This window comes from Eleutherodactylus coqui, chromosome 12, assembly GCF_035609145.1.
Source record: "Eleutherodactylus coqui strain aEleCoq1 chromosome 12, aEleCoq1.hap1, whole genome shotgun sequence".
Classification (NCBI taxonomy): Eukaryota; Metazoa; Chordata; class Amphibia; order Anura; family Eleutherodactylidae; genus Eleutherodactylus; species Eleutherodactylus coqui.
The window spans coordinates 17,306,482-17,333,827 of record NC_089848.1 but is presented as its reverse complement, the minus strand read 5'-3'; the positions used below and the strand labels follow the sequence as shown (position 1 = coordinate 17,333,827).

Below are 27,346 nucleotides of genomic sequence, written 5' to 3'. Positions count from 1 at the left end.
GTTCCGGTGGTGAAGTAGTCGAAGAGCTGTGTGCATCAAGCTATGCATACACCTAGAACAGTAACCATACAGCCTGTTGGGTTGAGCAGTAGTGAATGAAATAAAATAGTCAAAAAACTGGAAGTTTGGTTGAATTACCAGGGTTTTGACTATTTTATTTCTTTATCACTGGGACGGTTATTGGGCGCTTCTGCTGCAGATAGTCGTCTCGTGTAAAAGGGTCCTAAGGGTCTCAGTGGTGAAACTCCCAGTGATCCAGCATTTATCATCAATCCTCTGAATAGGTGATAAGCGTTAATTTTGGGAATATCCCTTTAAGAACGACCTGGGAATGTGAGAACAGGATGGTTGTTTCTTGACAAACACAGATATTTTTAACTCTGCAGAACTTTTATATAAAGCATGATGACAAAGGCAAATATTTAACAAACAGAAATCTGACCTTCAACGAGTGCATGTACCAACCCGAATCCTGTGCTAAAGAACATACAGCATGCACATAATAGGGGAACGCTGTGCTGCGTTGTACCATCTAGTGAGAAACGTGACCTCCGTGGCAGTGACACTTGGTATATTTTGTGGGAGTGTGACGTTAAGCTGCAGAATAAACCACATAACCATGTAGATGCTAGGAGGTCTACAAAAGCCTCATATTTGCTATTGTGAACTAATTGCTGATAAGCCCCCTTCACAATCATTAATCCTAAAGAACAATGACACTGATTTGTAGGGCCCTGGGGGATATAATGAACTATTCTATATCCTTACATTTATTTCCAAGATTTACGATCCAGTGCACCATAGATTCAATCAGCAAAAACAGCCAGATTAATTTTCCATGCACAAGGACCTGCATTTATGTGTACAGCAGATGCCAAGCTCCCAGCAGTAATTACATTAGGCTGGAAATCCATAGAAAATCTTTTATTTTTATCCTTGTAAGCCCCGACATGTTTTAACTGGAGAAAGATTATTTGCAGAATAATAAAAAAAAATAGATTATACAATTCAGAGAGGTTTGTTTTTTTGCATGTTCTAAAGAAAATGAATTATGCATCCTGCGTAAGATAAAGAACAGCTAAAACCAGCGTTCTCTAGCTGCGCCAACATTTTCACGTTATCATTGTTTAATACACTACAGGATGTAATATTCGCTTACACAGTTCTGTAAAATTAAGGCAATAGGATATGTGCCAGTTTTAAAACCCGTGAGCTACATAAAATTTACTAGTAATTATTATGAAATTAAGAATAATCTTTATTTGTATAGTGCCAACTTACACCGCAGCGCTTATAATATAGTACTTATGCTTCTGGTGGTGCCACACAGCTCTGCTACATGCACGTCACATACACACAGCTCTGCTACATGCACGTCACATACACACAGCCCTACTACATGCATGTCGCACAAGAACACAGCTCTACTACATGCATGTCGCACAAGAACACAGCTCTACTACATGCATGTCGCACAAGCATACAGCTCTACTACATGCACGTCGCACAAACACACACGGCTCTACTACATGCATGTCGCACAAGCGCACACACAGCTCTACTACATGCACAAGCACACACGCAACTCCACTACATGTACGTAGCACACACGCAGCTCTACTAGATGTACATCGCACACACGCAGCTCTACTACATGTACGTCGCACACACGCGACACTACTACATGTACGTCTCACACACGCGGCACTACTACATGTACGTCGCACACACGTGGCACTACTACATGTACGTCGCACACACGCAGCTCTACTACATGTACGTCACACACTTGCCTCTACTACATGCATGTCGCAGACACGCAGGTCTACTACATGCATGTCGCAGACACGCAGGTCTACTACATACACGTCGCACACACAGTTCTACTACATGCACGTCGCACACACAGTTCTACTACATGCACGTCGCACACACAGCTCTACTACATGCACGTCGCACACACAACTCTACTACATGCACGTCGCACACACAGCTCTACTACATGCACGTCGCACACACAGCTCTACTACATGCACGTCGCACACACAGCTCTACTACATGCACGTCGCACACACAGCTCTACTACATGCACGTCGCACACACAGCTCTACTACATGCACGTCGCACACAGTTCTACTACATGCACGTCGCACACACAGCTCTACAACATGCACGTCGCACACACAGCTCTACTACATGCACGTCGCACACACAGCTCTACTACATGCAGGTCGCACACACAGCTCTACTACATGCACGTCGCACACACAGCTCTACTACATGCACGTCGCACACACAGCTCTACTACATGCACGTCGCACACACAGCTCTACTACATGCACGTCGCACACACAGCTCTACTACATGCACGTCGCACACACAGCTCTACTACATCCACGTCGCACACACAGCTCTACTACATGCACGTCGCACACACAGCTCTACTACATGCACGTCGCACACACAGCTCTACTACATGCACGTCGCACACACAGCTCTACTACATGCACGTCACACACACAGCTCTACTACATGCACGTCGCACAAACACACATGGCTCTACTACATGCATGTCGCACAAGCGCACACACAGCTCTACTACATGCACAAGCACACACGCAACTCCACTACATGTACGTAGCACACACGCAGCTCTACTAGATGTACATCGCACACACGCAGCTCTACTACATGTACGTCTCACACACGCGGCACTACTACATGTACGTCGCACACACGTGGCACTACTACATGTACGTCGCACACACGTGGCACTACTACATGTACGTCGCACACACGCGGCTCTACTACATGTACGTCACACACTCGCCTCTACTACATGCATGTCGCAGACACGCAGGTCTACTACATGCATGTCGCAGACACGCAGGTCTACTACATGCACGTCGCACACACAGTTCTACTACATGCACGTCGCACACACAGCCCTACTACATGCATGTCGCACAAGAACACAGCTCTACTACATGCATGTCGCACAAGAACACAGCTCTACTACATGCATGTCGCACAAGCATACAGCTCTACTACATGCACGTCGCACAAACACACACGGCTCTACTACATGCATGTCGCACAAGCGCACACACAGCTCTACTACATGCACAAGCACACACGCAACTCCACTACATGTACGTAGCACACACGCAGCTCTACTAGATGTACATCGCACACACGCAGCTCTACTACATGTACGTCGCACACACGCGACACTACTACATGTACGTCTCACACACGCGGCACTACTACATGTACGTCGCACACACGTGGCACTACTACATGTACGTCGCACACACGCAGCTCTACTACATGTACGTCACACACTTGCCTCTACTACATGCATGTCGCAGACACGCAGATCTACTACATGCATGTCGCAGACACGCAGGTCTACTACATACACGTCGCACACACAGTTCTACTACATGCACGTCGCACACACAGCTCTACTACATGCACGTCGCACGCACAGCTCTACTACATGCACGTCGCACGCACAGCTCTACTACATGCACGTCGCACGCACAGCTCTACTACATGCACGTCGCACACACAGCTCTACTACATGCACGTCGCACACACAGCTCTACTACATGCACGTCGCACACACAGCTCTACTACATGCACGTCGCACACACAGTTCTACTACATGCACGTCGCACACACAGCTCTACTACATGCACGTCGCACGCACAGCTCTACTACATGCACGTCGCACGCACAGCTCTACTACATGCACGTCGCACGCACAGCTCTACTACATGCACGTCGCACACACAGCTCTACTACATGCACGTCGCACACACAGCTCTACTACATGCACGTCGCACACACAGCTCTACTACATGCACGTCGCACACACAGCTCTACTACATGCACGTCGCACACACAGCTCTACTACATGCACGTCGCACACACAGCTCTACTACATGCACGTCGCACACACAGCTCTACTACATGCACGTCGCACACACAGCTCTACTACATGCACGTCGCACACACAGCTCTACAACATGCACGTCGCACACACAGCTCTACTACATGCACGTCGCACACTGCTCTACTACATGCACGTCGCACACACAGCTCTACTACATGCACGTCGCACACACAGTTCTACTACATGCACGTCGCACAAACACACACGGCTCTACTACATGCATGTCGCACAAGCGCACACAGCTCTACTACATGCACAAGCACACACGCAACTCCACTACATGTACGTAGCACACACGCAGCTCTACTAGATGTACATCGCACACACGCAGCTCTACTACATGTACGTCTCACACACGCGGCACTACTACATGTACGTCGCACACACGCGGCACTACTACATGTACGTCACACACACGCGGCTCTACTACATGTACGTCACACACTCGCCTCTACTACATGCATGTCGCAGACACGCAGGTCTACTACATGCACGTCGCAGACACGCAGGTCTACTACATGCACGTCGCACACACAGTTCTACTACATGCACGTCGTACACACAGTTCTACTACATGCACGTCGCACACACAGTTCTACTACATGCACGTCGCACACACAGTTCTACTACATGCACGTCGCACACACAGTTCTACTACATGCACGCCGCACACACAGCTCTACTACATGCACGTCGCACACACAGCTCTACTACATGCACGTCGCACACACAGCTCTACTACATGCACGTCGCACACACAGCTCTACTACATGTACGTCGCACACAGCTCTACTACATGCACGTCGCACACAAAGCTCTACTACATGCATGTCGCGCACACACAGCTCTACTACATGCATGTCGCGTACACACAGCTCTACTACATGCATGTTGCACCAGCACACACGCACCAATATTACATGCACAAGCACACACGCACCTCTACTACATGTACGTCACACACGCAGCTCTACTACATGTACGTCGCACAAGCAGCTCTACTACATGTACGTCGCACACGCAGCTCTACTACATGTACGTCGCACACGCAGCTCTACTACATGTACGTTGCACACGCAGCTCTACTACATGTACGTCACACACTCGCCTCTACTACATGCATGTCGCAGACACGCAGGTCTACTACATGCACGTCGCAGACACGCAGGTCTACTACATGCACGTCGCACACACAGTTCTACTACATGCACGTCGTACACACAGTTCTACTACATGCACGTCGCACACACAGTTCTACTACATGCACGTCGCACACACAGTTCTACTACATGCACGTCGCACACACAGTTCTACTACATGCACGCCGCACACACAGCTCTACTACATGCACGTCGCACACACAGCACTACTACATGCACGTCGCACACACAGCTCTACTACATGCACGTCGCACACACAGCTCTACTACATGTACGTCGCACACAGCTCTACTACATGCACGTCGCACACAAAGCTCTACTACATGCATGTCGCGCACACACAGCTCTACTACATGCATGTCGCGTACACACAGCTCTACTACATGCATGTTGCACCAGCACACACGCACCAATATTACATGCACAAGCACACACGCACCTCTACTACATGTACGTCACACACGCAGCTCTACTACATGTACGTCGCACATGCAGCTCTACTACATGTACGTCGCACACGCAGCTCTACTACATGTACGTCGCACACGCAGCTCTACTACATGTACGTTGCACACGCAGCTCTACTACATGTACGTTGCACACGCAGCTCTACTACATGTACGTTGCACACGCAGCTCTACTACATGTACGTCGCACACGCAGCTCTACTACATGTACGTCGCACACGCAGCTCTACTACATGTACGTCGCACACGCAGCTCTACTACATGTACGTCGCACACGCAGCTCTACTACATGTACGTCGCACACGCAGCTCTACTACATGTACGTCGCACACGCAGCTCTACTACATGTACGTCGCACACGCAGCTCTACTACATGTACGTCGCACACGCAGCTCTACTACATGTACGTCGCACACGCAGCTCTACTACATGTACGTCGCACACGCAGCTCTACTACATGTACGTCGCACACGCAGCTCTACTACATGTACGTCGCACACGCAGCTCTACTACATGTACGTCGCACACGCAGCTCTACTACATGTACGTCGCACACGCAGCTCTACTACATGTACGTCGCACACGCAGCTCTACTACATGTACGTCGCACACGCAGCTCTACTACATGTACGTCGCACACACAGCTCTACTACATGTACGTCGCACACGCAGATCTACTCCACGCACGTCACACACACACACAGATCTACTCCACGCACGTCACACACACAGATCTACTCCACGCACGTCACACACACAGATCTACTTCACGCACGTCACACACACACAGATCTACTCCACGCACGTCATACACACACAGAGATCTACTCCACGCACGTCACACACACACAGATCTACTCCACGCACGTCACACACACACAGATCTACTCCACGCACGTCACACACACACAGATCTACTCCACGCACGTCACACACACACACAGATCTACTCCACGCACGTCACACACACACAGATCTACTCCACGCACGTCACACACACACAGATCTACTCCACGCACGTCACACACACACAGATCTACTCCACGCACGTCACACACACACACAGATCTACTCCATGCACGTCACACACACACACAGATCTACTCCACGCACGTCACACACACACACAGATCTACTCCACGCACGTCACACACACAGATCTACTTCACGCACGTCACACACGCACAGATCTACTCCATGCACGTCACACGCACAGATCTGCTACATGCACGTGTCACACGCGCACAGATCTGCTACATGCACGTGTCACGCGCACAGGTCTGCTACATGCACGTTTCACACGCGCACAGATCTGCTACATGCACGTGTCACACGCGCACAGATCTGCTACATGCACGTGTCACGCGCGCAGATCTGCTACATGCACGTGTCACACGCGCGCAGATATGCTACATGCACGTGTCACACGCGCGCAGATATGCTACATGCACGTGTCACACGCGCGCAGATATGCTACATGCACGTGTCACACGCGCGCAGATATGCTACATGCACGTGTCACACGCGCGCAGATATGCTACATGCACGTGTCACACGCGCGCAGATATGCTACATGCACGTGTCACACGCGCGCAGATATGCTAAATGCACGTGTCACACGCGCGCAGATCTACTACATGCACGTGTCACACGCGCGCAGATCTACTACATGCACGTGTCACACGCGCGCAGATCTGCTACATGCACGTGTCACACGCGCGCAGATCTCCTACATGCACGTGTCCAACGCGCACAGATCTCCTACATGCACGTGTCACACGCGCACAGATCTCCTACATGCACGTGTCACACGTGCACAGATCTACTACATGCACGTGTCACACGCGCACAGATCTACTACATGCACGTGTCACACGCGCACAGATCTCCTACATGCACGTGTCCAACGCGCGCAGATCTCCTACATGCACGTGTCACACGCGCGCAGATCTACTACATGCACGTGTCACACGCGCGCAGATCTACTACATGCACGTGTCACACGCGCACAGATCTACTACATGCACGTGTCACACGCGCACAGATCTCCTACATGCACGTGTCACACGCGCACAGATCTCCTACATGCACGTGTCACACGCGCACAGATCTCCTACATGCACGTGTCACACGCGCACAGATCTCCTACATGCACGTGTCACACGCGCACAGATCTCCTACATGCACGTGTCACACGCGCACAGATCTCCTACATGCACGTGTCACACGCGCACAGATCTACTACATGCACGTGTCACACGCGCACAGATCTACTACATGCACGTGTCACACGCGCACAGATCTACTACATGCACGTGTCACACGCGCGCAGATCTCCTACATGCACGTGTCCAACGCGCGCAGATCTCCTACATGCACGTGTCCAACGCGCGCAGATCTCCTACATGCACGTGTCACACGCGCGCAGATCTCCTACATGCACGTGTCACACGCGCGCAGATCTACTACATGCACGTGTCACACGCGCACAGATCTACTACATGCACGTGTCACACGCGCACAGATCTACTACATGCACGTGTCACACGCGCACAGATCTACTACATGCACGTGTCACACGCGCACAGATCTACTACATGCACGTGTCACACGTGCACAGATCTACTACATGCACGTGTCACACGTGCACAGATCTTCTACATACAGCTTTTCATCACATACAACAGGGATCACAACCAGCACAGCAGAGTCCTGCACACAGGGATCACCCCCTGGTCATGTGACCTCAGATAACTCCCCAACAGGTGACTGATCACATGACTGTGACATCATCACTGGTCCTGTAATCACATGGCTGCTGTCCGGCTCTGCAGGTTTTTAGTGATGTTCAGAGCCACAGTGACTGATCCCAATAGGGTGGCATCTCCACTTGTAACTGACATAGTCACTCACTTACAGACAGATGGTCGTTAGTATCCCATAGCAACTGAGGCTGCAGGGATTTGTAGGGGGATGTAGTCCGCCCGTGATCTGCACATGGATGTAGGACCTGTGATGAGGTCACTGTCATGTGATCAGGGGCGGGGCATGTAACTCACAGACAGACAGGTGGTCATTAGTATTTTAAAAGACTCTTTTTGTACAGCTTATCTATTGAAAAATGTGTAGAACAAATATGTTGCTAAGGGTGGTTTCATAGCAGCATAAGGGGATGGTTTTCTGCTCCGTTCGAGAAACCGGAATCCCCATGGCCTAACAACTCAGTTTTAGGTCCAACCCAAACAGCGCTAGCGGACCCCATAGACTATAATGGGGTCCTTTCGGTCTCCGCTCAATGGGGTTCGTTCAGTCTCTACTTAGCTGTCCAGCTTTTAGCCGGAAAACAAAGCACTGCATGCAGCCCTTTTTCTTTTGGTATTTTGTGCCGTGACGGAACCTCCAACTGGTGGTTCCAATGTGGATGTGAAGCCGGCCTAATTCTAGAATGACTGTGATAGAGGGCTAAAAGATGCTTAAATAGGTGTTAGTGGACACTATCCATCCAGCCATGCATTACCGGAATAGCACAAACCTAAGGTAAAATGAACGTATTAAAAGAGATACTTGGGATTGCAAAATTGATGGCCATCAGTATCCAATCGAAGGGCATAGGGCTCTCGGCAATCCTGTTGATCAGCTGCTTGTAGGGGCTGAAGCACTCCGACCAGTATTGCATCTCCTTCATTGTTTACCAGTTGTAGTTGTATTTGTATTTGACCATGCCTTGTATTACAGATCAGTCGCAATAACCTGAATGGGTTTTACTAAAAGTACAGAGTTATGTCTGGTAAACAATAAAGGGGATGCGGCGCTCATGGAATCTTACGCTCTCCTTAACTTACCTTTGCTACAACATCCTCACCAACTTAACCCTTTAATAATAGATAAATAAAACACGGACAACCAGGTTGGAACAAAAAGGCCGCGGTCTTTATTGATGGGATTTTATTAACACTTGGGGATCAAATGAAACAAAACCATTAAAGGGGTTGTCCGGCCATAAACATTAGGTCTCATTACCTCTGTTTGCCCATTTCCATGCACTTTGTAATATACATTGTGCATGGAAAATGAAGCAAACAGAAGTTTTGGACTTACCTGAAGGGATGCCCCCCCCCTGTGTTGCTCCTCCGTCGTCCCTGGTTACCACAAGAATCTTCTCTTCTTGTCGGCCCAGCTCTTGTCGGCGCGGGAACGAGCCCCTTCTCATCCGCGCATGCGCAGTTCTTCTCTCTGCAGCCGGGACCGATATACGATCTTCTTGTGTGCAGGGGGGGGGGGAGGATGGAATAGCCTCAGAGCAGGAACTGAGCTCCCGCCCCCTCTCTGCCTCCTCTCCGCCCCTCTGCATTATTTGCAATGGGGAGAGCCGAGACGGGGGCGGGGCTAATTATCGGACTTTAGCCCCGCCCCCGTCCCGCCTCTCCTCATTGAAAATAGTGCAGAGGGGCGGAAAGGAGGCAGAGAGGGGGCGGGAGCTCAGTTCCTGCTCTGAGGCTATTCCATCCTCCCCCCCCCTGCACACAAGAAGATCGTATATCGGTCCCGGCTGCAGAGAGAAGAACTGCGCATGCGCGGATGAGAAGGGGCTCGTTCCCGCGCCGACAAGAGCTGGGCCAACAAGAAGAGAAGATTCTTGTGGTAACCAGGGACGACGGAGGAGCAACACAGGGGGGGGCATCCCTTCAGGTAAGTCCAAAACTTGTGTTTGCTTCATTTTCCATGCACAATGTATATTACAAAGTGCATGGAAATGGGCAAACAGAAGTAATGAGACCTAATGTTTATGGCCGGACAACCCCTTTAATGATAAATACCGTCTTTAAGACGCGCTAAAACCAACCACAATCCCCAAGTCCCCTTGCCCACCCGCCTAATGCGGGCTACAAATCCCCATCAATCAACCGCGACAGCCTACAGGGAGGGAGGGAAGCTGCTTTACAGCCAAAGATGCCCGGGACCTCTTTGCTGATTACTTAAATGCCCTCTGTTCACAGCCCCCTCCACTCCCGTTATCCAATCACATAGGCTTCCACCACACCACTCCTGCCCAGCAACGGGCAGAGCTTCCCGCTCTTTTAGGCCACCAATCAATGCCCGCTGCCAGCTTTACCTCAAAACAGCCTGGCAACGACACCCCGGCCAATCACAGCAGGAGACCATCACCAACTATTACCTGACAGAATGACCTGAGAGCCAAGTTCATTAACCTTTTAATCACCATAGCAGTATACATTATGATCCCACATAAACCTACTGTATAACACCAGAACGCTCCCAGATCCCATGCGGATCTCCCTCCTGAGCGTCACTCGATCCGTACATGGAATCTTACACTCTCCTTAACTTACCTTTGCTACAACATCCTCACCAACTTAACCCTTTAATAATAGATAAATAAAACATGGACAACCAGGTTGGAACAAAAAGGCCGCGGTCTTTATTGATGGGATTTTATTAACACTTGGGGATCAAATGAAACAAAACCATTAATAATAAATACCGTCTTTAAGACGCGCTAAAACCAACCCCAATCCCCAAGTCCCCTTGCCCACCCGCCTAATGCGGGCTACAAATCCCCAACAGGCCATGTCATAACCAATGACAAGGCCCCCCCCACAGACAGCGCAGCCTTTTCAACCATTGCCTGTAAATCAGCATTAAAAATGTCCAAACCAATGTCTGACAAATGGACTAAATCATCCCTGAACAGACCGGCAATGAAACCCTCAAGCTCTGTATGCCTAAAAGCAAACCCTGAAAAACTACCTAAAAACCTTGCCATGGCATGATTCACTCTTTTTCGGATCCTCTCAATGTACTTAAACTCCGGCAATGTCCACAACAAACGCGGAATTATTTCTGAAAAAACCAAAACCGAACTAGGGAACCTATCCCTAACCCTCACCCATCCCAACTTCATTTCCCTTAACAGCGCTAAGCCCTTTCCAACATCGTTACCTCCCAAATGAATGATCAGAATATCAGGTACAGACCAAATAGCTTGCTTTTGAATCAGCTCTGACATAAGTGAGCCCCAACGCATACCTCGGCGTCCGGCCCAATAAATAACGAAAAGTTCATTGTTCAGTCCCAAGAGCTCGGAATAACAACGCTCCGCAGCACGCTGCTTAGCCCAGAAAACAAACGAATGGCCAACTATCCAGACAATCGTTCTCATAGGACCTGCAAAGAGAGAAAAATTAAACAGCCATACTGTCCGGTCGAACATATATCCGAAATCTGGCAGAGCCCCATCTAGCCACTTGTCTAATCATATTGTCGTTAAAACCACACCTATATGCCTCCGTCGCCGCACCGATGCGAAATGAGTGTGCGGTAATTTTAAAACCCTCACATCCCACATAACTTAAACATTTCTTTAAAACCATATTAAACTGAAACCTCGATACCGATTGTCCATCTGCATGCATAAGCAGCGAACCTGGAATTAGAGGCCGCATCGACAAAAACGTCTGATACGCCCTAACTGGACATAGATCCGCACACTCATTCGCAAACAGCCGAATCCACACCCCTTTTCCTGACCTGTCAGTCTTCGTATGTCTCAAGAAAACTTTGATAAAATTCCCGTGATCAGAGACATCCGAACACAGCAGCGGAGAAAGTGATGACCTGGCTAAAGATAAAAACTCCTTAAATCCTTAATGCCCCAAAGTAGGCCAACAAAAAGGCGCACTTAAACAACTGCACCTCATAAGCTGACCTACATACGGATGAAAGGGAACGGACTAATTTTCCCAATAAAACAAATGAAATTGCCGACCGCTTATCTGGAGAACATGCCACAGATTTATAACCTTTTAGTAACTGCTTAATCTGGAACGGAGCATTAATGGGTAGAAGGTTTTTCCATTTCTGAAAGAAAGAAATCCCAGCCAATAACTTAACTACAGAATTATATGACAACTGGGACTGAAATTTCTCAAACACATAGTCAATAAAACCTTGCACCTCCTGAGTATCATCCAGGAATCCTTTCCTTCCACAAAAGAGCACCCAATCCTTCCATGCCGCCACATAACTGTGCCACGTCCTAGGCGAGACAGACCGTGACAGCATCGAGAAGACTAAATCGTCTGCAGATCCCAAAGGCAGTCCGGACAACTGACTCCTGCAATATCCGCTCCGGGCAATGCTTCCCTGAAGGACTGCATCTGTAAGCAAGATAAAAAGCCAGCAGTCCCATTAACGCGACTTACACCCTCTTTAATGCGTAATATTATATTAAATTTTAAACATAAGCGGACCAAAACACGAATAAGCTGCATTGCCAATTCCAATTTGTCAGACACACAATTAAGCGCGATCGCTAACCTTCTGTCATCTGAACAGAAGCAAATCCGCCTGTTGGCTAACTGTTCGCCCCATAATTGCAACAACACTGCAAAAGGAAATAATTGAACTAGCAATCTATCCTTGATAAACCCGTTACCTTTCCACGCCGTATGCCAACACCCCGCCGACCAACTCTGTTTATAAATTACGCCAAAACCAATTGCCGACGCTGCCACTCCTATGCCGAGCTCATCAGCCTGCACCACCGATTGGAACGCAGACTGACCATTAAAATCAACTAAAAATTGGAGCCAAACTGCCAAATCTTGCTTCAGCCCTGCTGACAGCCGAACATGCGACGATGGCGATTTCAATCCTCTCATCGCCTCAAATACCCGCCGCGAAAAGCACCGGCCTAAAACAATCACCCTTGTCGCAAAGGCAAGCAGTCCCGCTAGTTTCTGTAAATCTTTCAAAGTGGCCTTCTTTCTGCGCAAAATTTGACTAATCAAAGCCGACAACCTCAACACCTTAGCCATAGGAAGTTGAAAAATCATAGCGACAGAATCAATTACTACACCTAAAAATTCCAGACGTGAACATGGAAAAACTGTTTTTTCCACTGCAAGTGGAACACTGAATTGCTGCATTCTGGACATAAAGCCCTCTAAACCAACTCACAATATGAGCTGCCAGCCTTCCCAATGAACAAGAAGTCGTCCAGGTAATGCATTACACCAACACCTGGGAACTCTTGCCTTATAACCCACTCCAAAAAAGAGGAAAATAATTCAAAATAAAAACACGAAGCCTTAAAGGGGTTGTCCCGCGCCGAAACGTTTTTTGTTTTTTTTTCAATAGCCCCCCCGTTCGGCGCGAGACAAACCCGATGCAGGGGTTAAAAAAGAAAACGGAATAATGCTCACCTGAATCCCCGCGCTCCGGTGACTTCTTACTTACCTGGTGAAGATGGCCGCCGGGATCTTCTCCCTCGGTGGACCGCAGGTCTTCTGTGCGGTCCATTGCCGATTCCAGCCTCCTGATTGGCTGGAATCGGCACGTGACGGGGCGGAGCTACAAGGAGCCGCTCTCCGGCACGAGCGGCCCCATTCAGAAAAGAAGAAGACAGGACTGCGCAAGCGCGTCTAATCCGGCGATTAGACGCTGAAAATTAGACGGCACCATGGAGACGAGGACGCTAGCAACGGAACAGGTAAGTGAATAACTTCTGATAACTTCTGTATGGCTCATAATTAATGCACAATGTACATTACAAAGTGCATTATTATGGCCATACAGAAGTGTATAACCCCACTTGCTTTCGCGGGACAACCCCTTTAAACCCCATGGGCAAAGCCATATCGAAATAAAAACAACCTTCAAATTGAAACCCCAAAGAGTTAAACCCTGCCTGACACACAGGCAACAACCTGAACGCAGATTGAATATCCACCTTGGCCATTAATGCTCCAATCCCAAACTGCCACAACAAAATCAAAGCATTGTCAAACGATGCATATTTTACCGGAAACTCATCTGTATTAACCTCATCATTCAGAGAACCACCTTCTGGATAAGACAAGTGGTGTATCATCCGGAAGGAGTTAGGCTCCTTCTTCGGAACCAAACCTAATGGAGAGAAACGAACATTTTGAAAAGGAGGGGAAACAAATGGACCTGCAACCCGGCCCTCTTGGACCTCCTTCAAAATCTTCTCTCTCACAACAGCAGGACATTTAGCAACAGAGACCAAATTATTAGCCCATAAACAACCCAGCCCTTTAAACTCTGGTACAAAGAATCCATTCCGAAAACCCTCCTCAACGAGGCTGGCCTTCCAACGGACGGGGTACCTCTCTAACCAGGGTAGCATGCTTGCCAACCTCACCGGAGTCGTGGCCCTTGCTGGGAGCGTCACGTGACAGCGATGCAGCTGGAAAGGAGGCAGCCTTTTTAAAACATTTAATGGCCGGGTGTAATCCGCCACAAAAGGAGCATTCATGTTTATATTTGCAATTAAGCAGCCATTTACATTGACCCTCATTAAAAGCAAAACACACACCCCCGCGCGTGGGCGTGTTGCTCGCCCCCTGCTGCCTGTACAAGATAGGAGGCTTTGCAGGCAACAGAAGGTTTAGCCACAAGCCCACATCCTTCACTCCCCACTTCAAATTTGGATAAATAGCAAGCTTTTGACGGAACATCATGTCATAATTAAACCATGCTGTTCCTCCAAAATTCCTGTATGCTTCCAGGATAATGTCAACATGTTGGAATAAACCAGCCGCACTCCCTTGCGACCGTTCTAACAATACTGCAGCGTAAATACAGAACGCCTGAAGCCAGCTGTTAAAATGCCTCGGGCGTCTAATCTCCTCCTCTTTCTCCTCCGGTTTTTTATCTGCCTTCACCGATTCCTTTCCCACAGGCAGTAGGGACATCACATCCACAAACTCACCTTTCCATATCCGTTCCTTAACCAATAGAGGCAGATGAAAACCCAAAGGAGAAATTTCACAAACCAGCGCTTCTTTGAAGCACGAGTGATTCACTCCTGCTGCCCTGTATCCCAGGACATTGCAGGAGCCAAGCACCCCGCTCCAGGTCCGCCTTGACCTGGTGATTTCGGCAGCTGAGACCCCGTCTCCCCTGCCTGTGTTATGCGTGACAAACGCAGCAGCAATTCCTCCAGGAGAGGGTTAATCTGCTGGATAGGATTAAGGGGCTGACAAGAGTTAAGGGGTTGGGCAGAGCTAAGGGTCTGGGAAGGGTTAAGGGGTTGGGCAGAGCTAAGGGGCTGGGAAGGGTTAAGGGGTTGGGCAGAGCTAAGGGGCTGGGAAGGGTTACCATTAGCCAACTGTGATGAATTCACCAGCTGGGCAGATTGAACTGGTCTGTAAGAGTTAATATGCTGCCCACTGACCCTCGCCTGGGAAGCTGGCTGGGGAGGTATAGCTGACTGCCGAGCATGCACTTGCAGCATAGGGTTAACTTGCTTGGAACATAACCCGGGCCCTGAAGGATCCATTAACTGGTGGGGGCCAACAGGCAGGGAGGGAACTGTATGCAGGAGAGAACATATGGACCCTACTGTCTCCCCCTCCCTCCCCCCTGTTCCAGCACTGCCCGCAGCATAAATGCCAGACCCCCCGGCCCCCAGCGCGCTCACCGTTAGATGTCCCTTCACCGGCACCTTGTTCACAAACGGCATCTGCCAACAATCCCCCTCGGCTCTGCAACACTTTCTGCGAAGCCCTTCTCCTCGCGCTTCTCCTCCTCGGTGGCGTGTAAGCCCGGGTTCTCCTCCGCTGGCGCTTATGTGATGTCATCTCCCGGGGCCTCTCTTCTCCTTCCGGAGCATACAATCCAGGGTCCACTGTAGCAGACAGCTCAAGCACATCCTGTTCAGCGCCCTCTAGTGCTTCCTGCTCTACATCACCCATGTTAATAGCAGGATCCTCTGGTTCTGGCTCCAGCACACCCGGCCGACAAACCGAAGTGCTCACTGATGGCAAAGGCAAGGTCAAGCAGCTGCGTAGCCATTCTTCACCTCCAGCCGACTCCGCTCTGATGACTAACTGCCGCAGTAAGTCCTCCATCCTCACCAAGTGTCTGTATCCAAGCTGCTTTACAGCCAAAGATGCCCGGGACCTCTTTGCTGATTACTTAAATGCCCTCTGTTCACAGCCCTCTCCACTCCCGTTATCCAATCACATAGGCTTCCACCACACCACTCCTGCCCAGCAATGGGCAGAGCTTCCCGCTCTTTTAGGCCACCAATCAATGCCCGCTGCCAGCTTTACCTCAAAACAGCCTGGCAACGACACCCCGTCCAATCACAGCAGGAGACCATCACCAACTATTACCTGACAGAATGACCTGAGAGCCAAGTTCATTAACCTTTTAATCACCATAGCAGTATACATTATGATCCCACATAAACCTACTGTATAACACCAGAACGCTCCCAGATCCCATGCGGATCTCCCTCCTGAGTGTCACTCGATCCGTACATGGAAGTTCCACAGCCTCAACACAGAGCTGAGTGGCGGGACGCCTAGAATTAGACCCCTACTGATCTGATATTGATGGCCTATCATAACGATAATGAACATGGTCTGAAAGAAATAGCAGCCATGTTGCCCATGTAAAACAATCAGAATTAAGCAGTTATTTTCTAATCTTAAGTACATGACAGTCAATTTTTGCTCCTCTGCTTTTCACACAGGAGTGATAGTCATTCTGTGAATGATGGTGGAGCGCTCTGAAGCTCTATCCAGCTGCCCACCTCCATTCACTGCGAACAGGCAGTCATTCACATGGGCCGATAGTTGCTAATTTGTAGGTGAGCTAAAAACCAAGCGATAACTTGAATGACTGTTGGCCGGTGTAAAGCACCCCTTAGCCAGTGGTCCACGGTAACATTTCAAGTCATGTAAACTACTCTCTAGGGTATTCTCTTAGGAACAGGCACTATTGGCTACACTTTAAATGAAACCCATCCTATTAAAGCCTTAGGTAGTGTTTTATCTATCTACAGTACTATCCCCCCACCCCCTTCGGTATCAACCTCCAACTCCATGAATCTTTGTTGTTTTGGTGACTACTATCCTTCTTTCCCACATACAGTGCCTGTAGCAGACATTAAAGCAATATTGACTGGCAAGGACTGTCCTCACATGAAGGAGAAAGGAGCCCTCAAGCAAAATAAGGTGAGGAGTCTTTAAAAAGTCTAATATTGAATAAATGGAGTTTCTCCTAATTCCAGTAGTGATTCATCATAGCTCCTTGTGTCTTTCCAGTGGCACAATTTATGTCACTTTGATAAGCAAGTCTATAATTAACAGATGACATGTATAGTTTCCTTGAAGCTTTTATAGTTAGATAATTATACAGTCCTCTGAAGTGTCAGGATTCATGTTACTAATGGAAAGAGTGCTTTTTTTCTTGTATAACCAATTACTTTGCATAATGATAAAAGTAACATATCCAGGTAAAAAAGAAATTGTTTACCCTGTTAAAAATCAGGTATCTTCTGTTAAAGGGAATGTATTTCATATATTTTTTAACTAATTAAAACCAAATAGTGAAACATTTTTCCAATCTGTTTTTATTGCACTTTTTTATCCTATTGCCTTTAAAAGACTATAGGCCATCTTGCTTGAGCTGCAGTTAACAGCATTTATAACTATGCTTTACAGCTGCTTCATAGGCCATACACACAATGGACAGGAAAGGGACTGACTTCTAGAGTAGACTGTTTTAGGTATGTTCTGTGACCTGTGCAGGTAGAAGGAGGAGATAAACTATGAATGGTTGATTCTGTATTACATATATAAGTGTTACTTATATAGGTGTTATAAGTAATCCTGGCTGGGATAACACTTAGGCCGCCTGCAGACGGGCGGAAATTCCACGGCGGGATTCCCTGCAGAATTTCCACCCGTACACGCCTGCATAGGATTGCATTACAACACGCAATCCTATGCAGACCGCCGCAGTTTGTCTGCGCGAAATCCCGCGTAGCAAACAAACCGCGGCATGCTCCCCCGCACAGAAACGTAACTCACTGGCCCCACTCTGCTGCATGCGCCGGCAGCCGGCACATGCAAGAGCCGGAGCTGCGGTAGCGGGTGAGTTCCGCGCTGCTCTCTGCAGGCGCTCGGGTCGGGTCCCACCGTGAGAATTCTCGCAGCCGGATCCGACCCGGCCGTCTGCAGGCGGCCTTACTGTTCTGTAGGTTTCCTCTACAGAACAGGAAGTGTCCGACTATTATTAGGCTTTGTGGTCGGTGTGAAAAATGCAGAATCTTAGGATTTTTTAATGCAGATTGTTACTTGGAAATAAATAAAAAATGTAAAAACTTGATTTATATAGTAGTTCATATTCATATTGCATTGTTGATAAAATAATAGGGCCTAGGAGTTTTATGAAGTGACCCTAATAAGAGAGATGCATCAAGTGTGTACTTTTCTGGTTTCTTCTCACATGTTTGTGTGTTCTTCTTCCTCTAGGAGGTGCTTGAATTGGCATTTTCAATCATGTATGATTCGAACTGCCAACTGAATTTCATTGCTCCGGATAAACATGAGGTGGGTGAATGATAAAGTTGCATATATCCAGGCCAGCTTACCAATGTGCTCCTATTTTAATTACATCTCAGCTGGTGTATTAAATTTGTCTTTAAAGTTTATTTTGGAGGTTTTGAACTTGTGTACTTTCAGTGGCTGCAACATTATAGAATTCTATTTTTACTTCTTTGCCTGGAGGTTAATAATTTATTCACTACACTGTCAGTAAAGTGTTTTATCACAATCCCTTGTGACTACACTGCTTGAGTGCATGACCCTTTCTTCAAAGCTCTTCCATAATGCATCTCCCTGGGGTACTCTCTTCTAAATTATAGCCTTCCTTATCTATGGCACAAAGATAATTAATGCCATGGTTAGGTTTCCAAATGGAAGTCAGCCAATATTAAGATATGCCCTATATCTTGGAGCAGCTGTGTTACACTTTGGTCACATTGAAGACTGACTTCAGTGAATTAAATATTGTTTTGGCAATAGTGAGACAAATATTATTGAATATAATTTCAGATTACATTTACAGCAGCTCCAGATTGGAACCTACTTTACTAGAGATTTGAGGGCAATCAGTGTTAACAGAATAGTTTGTGATGGCTGTTTTGTGGCTCTGAAATCAAGTTATTGAAATCCGGATTGAGGTGACCATAATTAAGCGCTTATAAAATTCTTTTGGGCTAATCACATGGCCATATTTTTTATGGCTGTTTTTCAAAAACGCAGCATGATTAAATTTTTTTGCATATTTGCCTCCGTATGGAGCAAATACTAATCCGTATTGGCGCAATAGAAAATACAGATGAAAAATTGATGACATACAGATGTAATACCTTTTAAAAGCCCGTCCGTAATACGAATCCTTAATACGAATGTGTTTTTATACACTCGTCTGCCATTGGCCTTCTAGAGAATGTCCAGCCAAAACTGTAAACCATCCACATATATGAGTAAATAAGCATGTTTTAACAGTTTCATTTTTATAAAAGTGACAACAGGAAGTGCAGCCATCTTGTTTTTTTACCTTTTAAATTATTTTCACAGAAACTGATGGTAAACTAGAGGACATAATCCGTGTAAATACAGTTTGCTTCAGTTATGGGCAGCTGTAGGTGTGTGTTATTAGTTTTGTATTTCTTTAGTTGGCCAGAAAAATAAAACTAAACGTTACATCTGATAAAGCAGTTGTGGCTTTTACCAGCTACCTACTACCCGCTGTCAGGACATTATGTGACAGCTGGAAAGCCACTGGTTGGAAGCCACTGCATTTAATAATAGACATTTGATCTGCCTGTATTGCCATAACTCATTCATTATATCTTTCATTTCTCTGTAGTATTGTATTTGGACAGATGGACTTAATGCACTACTTGGAAAAGACATGATCAGTGACCAAACACGGAATGACATGGACACATTGCTTAGCATGGAAATAAAACTCCGCCTCCTTGACCTGGAAAATATACAAATTCCTGATGCACCACCACCTATTCCAAAGGAACCTAGCAACTACGACTTTGTTTATGACTGCAACTGAGAATAATAGCCTGGAACTCATATTTCAAATGGAATCACTGGAACTGGAGCCTGAAATAAGACGTTTTTCACTATTTGTCTAAGAGGTTCACTTGAGACATTCCCAATCTTCACTTAAAGTCTTTCCAAATATGAGGCCATGTTAGTTGACCAGCTTATTACACAAGTTGATTTAGTTTATACAATTATATAAGGCTGATGCCATAAAAACTCTTGAAACAAGATGTCCACATTTTTAATGCTTTAAATGACACAAGGACTATGACTCTACCACCAAAGTGTGATGCCCTCAGCTTTATGTTCTGGAGCTATATAGATTGAAAGACTTATTGTTGATGCTGCTTCTCATTCTGATCAATAACACAGGAGGCACTAAAGAAAGCTACTGATGTTCTGAAAACCGCTTCTGAAGCATTGCAAGTTCTTCTTTTTTCTTTACTAACCCTCTCACTCTTTAAGTAGGTATCTAGTTGGATTACTTTAGAAGTAGAAACTTTGGAAAGGCATGGCTACAAGTCCTAGATGACTAAAATAGTATAAGATGTTGCAGATTTATATCATAAATTGCAAATTTGACCCCTGAAATGGGCAGTTGAGATTCAGAGGTGTTCACACTGTAGCAACATATCGTATGAGAAACAATATTATACATAGAAGATGTTTCTCGGGTTCTCCAAGATGTTTACACAATGCATTTATTACTAAGAGCAAGTGGAGGCTTCGGCTACAGGTCACTACAGTTATGTAGTCCGTAGGAGGCAATATCCCTTCTGTAACTGTAGATACATTTGTTAGTGAGAATTCCGAAGCCCATTAATGGGAATTCTGTTGAGCAGATGTTATCCGTAGCTGGTTTGTATGGTTTGTAGCTCTCGGATCCGAAGTGTTTTATATCCGTGTATAATAGGCTTTGATTTCAGGAAAATATCTTGTGGTCTGTTTAATTTCTAATTTGTTTCTAAAATATCAACTAACCGTAAACATGATAGTGAAGATCACTGTGACTTTTTCTAGCACACATCACATATTGCAGCCAAGACCTTCAAAGAACCTAGGCTGGATTCACATGTAGCGCCATTGTTCAGAGTTCCTGTACAGAATTGAAAGTCTACAAAAACGTACAGAACGATTCAAGGGTATCATTATTTGCAAAACCCTATTCACACAATGTTGACAATATCTACAGAGATTTTAGGGAACGATGAAGATTGTTAAACAGCAAACACGCCTTATTGGGATTATGTGTGATTAGAAGGTCTGTTTTTTTGCCAGAATTAGCACCACCCTTGTGATGTGTCTTGTAGAGTCGCCAAGCACCAATTAAGTGAATGCAATACCAGACACAGCCTGCAAACAGGTTTGGCACTGCTTCTGTAGGGAAAAAAAAACGGACTATTTTGATATCCCCATACATATCTTTTAAGGTAGATATTTTATGGCCAGTTAAAAGTTCAGCAAAATATATGACGAACTTGCTTTAAAACATCAGATCGTAAATGTTGTCCTACCTTCCCCAAGGTTCACTTGAGTCCTTTTTCCATTCTATAAATACCATCCCATTTTTTACATGGATTCAAGAGAAATGTTGATTAGTTTACTAACAGTTTTTTTTTTCGGATGCAAGTCAGTGGATCTATACACAGAGAATATATTAGTTGTGTTTAGTGTGAAGGTTACAGTTTACTGTAGATTTAGCTGTTTACGCTCATGGATTTTCTATTTATTTAATATATGCGAGAAATTTCATCCAGTGAACTGGAAAGGATGTACATATTTATCTCTATTCATAATAAACTGTATGTGGCTTTTCCCTCTGTGTCGTCTTTTGCCTGGTGAGTTCTTCAAGTATAAAGAACATACTGAATGTAAAACGGTGCAACCTTTCATCATATAAAATGTCTTCCAACCAACCAATATGATTAACCATCAGCACTATTGCTTCTTCAAAATTTAATCTGCACAATTGTGTCTTTATGATATCATATATATGTGGACAAAAGTATTAGGACCCCCACGGATCCTTTGCTGTCAGGCAAATCAAACATGTGAGCATTAGGTATAAACGAGAGTATCACACAGGCATATCACAGTAAAGAAACCATTCCTCGCACTTGGGTGTGGTGGTTGCCTTGAGAGTGGTTTCTATGAAACTGCATCATCCCAACAGGAAAGTTTAGAGGAGGTTCTGTTTTAAGGTGGAGTTGTTCCTGCTGGGAAGGACTAGAGCCATTGGTTATAGGGAAGTCCACTTTTAATATCAATGGGTACAGAGATATTGTGGGCAATGGGGCATTACTTACCCTGTGGTTATACTTTTGGAACAGCTCCATGTCTCTACCAAGCACCATAACATACAGCACACAGTGTTGAGACTTTGTTTGAGGAGCAGAAATTCTGCAAACGTCATTGTCTAGCCCAAAGTCCAAATCTCAATCCCATTGAGATCACCTTTGAGACTAACTAGAACTTAGTATTTATGCACAACCAACATGCACACATGACTATCTGAAGCTCTCCTCTAAGAATGAAGGCAAATCTCTTCACACATCTATGGGAATTTGGTGAAAAGTAGCCTAGGAGGGTTATTGCAGTCATTGACGTCAAAGGCGGCTGAACACCATATTGGAAAATGTAAAGATGAAATTTTATCACCACCTATGTGCATCACAATCCTTTTGTCAACATAGTGTACATAGCTATGATATCTTAACCTCTTGACTGAAGGTGGTTTTTATTCCTAAAGCAATAATGTACAAACGGTGCGCTGGACTTGATGAATGTGCCTATGGGTGCATTCACATGAGCTTGTGCTGTACATAGGTGCGCACAAAAGTTTGCACCCATGTTCGTGCACAAACACAAGTGAATGCAGGTCAATGCTCATTGCCTTCGATGGGGCCGCGGCTGCTGCCGACCGCCCCATTGCAAGCATTTGGCTGCCAGCAACCCCTGCAGTGATTTTCGGGTAAGGGCTTTAAATATAAGCCCTCTCCTGAAAATATATATATATATATATATATATATATATATATATATACACACACACACACACACACACTCAGCTCTCCGTCGCCGCCGTGTAAATATTACCCACAGGGAGTCCCCTTGTCACTGAACACTGTGTCACAGTGATCAGTGCCAAGGGGACTCCCCGCAGGGAGTATAGAATCCCCTGCCACAGCTGTGGCAGAGAATTTCTTCATCCCTGCAGGGAGTAAAGAATCCCATGCCATTGCTGCCACTTCTGCAGTCCCATTGAAAGCAAGCCCTGCAGGTATTTTCAGGGAAGGGCTTTAAAAATAAGCCCTTCTCTGAAACTCATCCCTAGAATGTGTGAAAAATAAAATTATACTCACCTCTCCTTAGCTGCCAGGACTCAGGCGCATCTAGCCTGTCTTCTCCCTGCACTGCTCTGAAGCCCTTTGAGCAGGCAGGGGTTTAAAATCCCCGGCTGCTGAAAGGGCTGTATCTGATTGGCTGAGTGCTCATTCATTGAATGACAGCTGAGTGCTGCCTGTGATTGGTCACAGCACTCAGCCATTCACAGGCCGTTTTTGGCCATTCATTGAATTCAATGAATTTGCACGCCTGTAAAACAAGGACATGTGAAGACACTATAGGGAACCAATGTTTCTAATAGGAGCGTGGTTTTGTGCGCACAACTGTATGCACATAAACACGCTTGTGTGAATCCACCCTATATTAGTACAACGAAGAAAAGAGGCATATCTGATGCAGCAGGATGGAGTACAAAAAAGCAATATAGCAGTGTTCAAAAATAAAGAAAATCATGACAGTAAAAGTAAAAAACAACATGTCAATGTAAAGATCATTCACCCAACAGCAGCTGATGGAGAATGGGAGCAGAAGGCAATAACCAGCAGTAAATAAAAAGCACAGAGCACACATGTGAGCCGCAGCCACTCCGGCCAGAAGCAACTACATACACAGATACTGCAGGCTGGGGGTGGCGCGTCACCTAGCCTCACCAGGGAAGCTGAAAAAGCCTCAAAAACTCCAACGCATATCAAAAACACTGGTCTTACTTGCTATTTACTTCTGGTACACATATACTCGTACATACTGGTTTTTATTGCTACTCTGAAACCTTAAACCAAGTTCACACACACACTAATATATAATATTAGCAACCCGGGGATCATTCGCTCACATCACAGGTAGACACCAATGGGTTAAACTCCAAATTCTGATTTTCACAATTCTCAGCAATATCAGCTTGTTTCAGCACAGCTCTTCAGCAAACAAACGTAAATGTATTTTTATTACATATAGTTCAATCAACAGTCCAACTGTGTTTCTCACCCACTCTTCAGGGCAGCTTCATCCTGTTGTCCTCAGTTCAGGTCTCACACAGCCTTTTTCTCAGGAATGCTTCACCCAACTTTCCTGAGGCACACGGTCAGTCTCTTTGGTATCAGGGTCCCTTCCAGACATCTCTATGGCTAACAGCCCAGGTCCCTCTCTGGACCTCTATGGCTTGCAGCCCACATTACCACCGAATGTAGCAGGAATGAACACCTATATCCTACTTCCTGACCACATCTGTGGGTGGTTTCCCTTGTCTCAGGCACCAGAATGGCTGTCTGTTGCCCCCTACAGGCCATTCTCTGTAGTGCATCTCTTTTATATGAAATATTAAATGATTTTTTTTCCTTTTTGCAGGAAGCTGTTGCGAAAAAATAGAGAAGCCATAAACTACAATTTAGTACATATCATTTTTCTATGAACACATTTGGACTACTTGTTAAACAGTTCTAGTAAATGCTTCCAATACTATTGAAAACCTTTGTGTTGTTTTTTCAGTGTTCAAACAAAAATTTGAGAAATTGGGAAATATAGAAAGCCAAATCATTAAAAAACAGGCAGTGTTAAAATGCAAGTGGTGAATGGGTTATTTTAATTTGTTTGTTTTAAAAATCTCTGAAAGGTCAATATTTATCTCCTCTCAAAGGCCTTTTTGTGGATTAACATTGCTCTGCCACCACAACTGACCTGTCACGAGCAGCAATGGCCTTTCCTGTGCCCTGCTTCCATGCTGCACTTCATCTCCCAGCTAAGGGAAGACAAAGGTCAGGACACGGGTAGATATGTCAGGTAGTAGTATAGAGGAGCAGCAGGTAAGAGAGCTTGACTACTGACTAGGAGCACAATAATAAAGCACTGAGGAAGGGATAGGGACAGGTTTATATAGATTGTCTAATCAGTGCGGGTGGAGCTAATCAGGAGCTAGCTTGCAGGAGCAAGAAACTGAGCAAGGTTAGGTGGGGGAGCTGTCCAGCAGGCTGTATAGCTCACTAGGGAGAACTGTTGCCTGGAGCATGGGAATTCCAAGATTTGATCCCTGACAGGGGAAGACCCTTCTCTATGATGTTCTTATGCCCTAGTAGGACATATGAATAGGGGTTATGATGTTGGCACAACAACTTCTACATGTTACATATATGGGCACATATGATGTGTTTAATATTTATTATTTACTAAAGAAGAAATCAGTAAAGCTGCTGAAATATTAGTGACCCAGGAGTATTCTGGAGTACTTCATAAAAAATACATTTGATAAACATCCGAATATACAAACCTGTGTTACATTTAATAGCTTTTTCATAATCTAGTAATAATATTGCTACTTTATCCTGCTCTGAACCCAATCCACTACCACTAATCTCCTCTGAACATCATGTCATTTTTAGGGAATCACAGAGGCAGAATTTTGTCTAACAATCCAAAATTTATAGCCCTTCACAGAAGTAGAGAAACTAAAATGTAACTTTTATTTAAGATTCTATAAAATCCTGACATGGGCTAATAAACGAAAAACATACATAAAGGACGTGTTTAGAAGACAGAGAACATACAGGTTAGGATGGGTATCACGAGATGGATTAGTTGACCCAATCGTGACTCTCGTATTAGTAAGACTGTTTATTGTGTCTAATAGTTAGTCTTTGGCGAGATACCTCTGATCACTTATTCCATAGTATTTAGATTAAATTAGGTACCCGAAAATAGCCAACCAGATAATAAATATTGGGCAAGGTACCAGTACGATCTAAATGGATATTAGGTATCAAGCATCGTCTCACATGGATGAAACAATAAGCTGTTATTCTGGATATTAATAGTCCAACAAGAGAAAATATAACTTCTCGGAAATATGGTAATGCTCAGTCAGATAGTAATATAACTCATATAATTCCAAGAGAAAATATAATTTCTCAGAAATATGATCGTGCTCAATGCGTTTCCCTACTAATATAAATAGTAGTTCATCAGGAGCAATTGTATGAGTAGGAAAATGTGCGAGTCTGACTATATTACCAGAAATAAACTGCCACAAAAAAGATGTGGCAGTTTAAAGCTCTACCGCTTTATTTTATTTGTTTGTCTGTATGTGATACTATAGCCTCTAGATAGCCCTTTAATTTAGGCAGCAGAGGGATTATTTTTTGGTCTCCGCCATTATGCGGCTTTTTCTAACTGCTAGTGTTTTTTGACTAAGATTTAAATGACTTCTGTTTAATCATCCTTCCTTAGTCAGCACTGCAGCTTAGGTACTACAACGACCAGCTCTGACTAAACTACTTCCGCTATTATGTGGCTTTGCCTTACTACTTAGTGCCTTTGGATCAGCAATTTGAGATTAATATCCACTCTCTGATTTAGCATCCTGATTAGAGATGAGCGAACGTACTCGTCCGAGCTTGATACTTGTTCGAGTATTAGGGTGTTCGAGATGCTCGTTATTCGAAACGAGCACCACGCGATGTTCGAGTTACTTTCACTTTCATCTCTGAGACGTTAGCGCGCTTTTCCGGCCAATAG

General features: G+C 45.8%; 1 protein-coding gene across 3 annotated transcripts in view; it reads left to right on the top strand.

The window, feature by feature from the left end:
• Positions 1 to 22,313, top strand: part of ELMO1 (engulfment and cell motility 1) — a 463,885-nt gene extending 441,572 nt beyond the window's left edge. For all 3 annotated transcript variants that reach the window (XM_066585169.1, XM_066585170.1, XM_066585171.1), the window contains 3 exons: positions 17,517 to 17,599; positions 18,902 to 18,979; positions 20,304 to 22,313. In XM_066585169.1, the coding sequence (XP_066441266.1) occupies positions 17,517 to 17,599; positions 18,902 to 18,979; positions 20,304 to 20,504 (362 nt within the window). In that variant the 3' untranslated portion in view covers positions 20,505 to 22,313. The remainder of the gene's footprint in view (positions 1 to 17,516; positions 17,600 to 18,901; positions 18,980 to 20,303) is intronic.
• Positions 22,314 to 27,346: the final 5,033 nt, after the last annotated feature.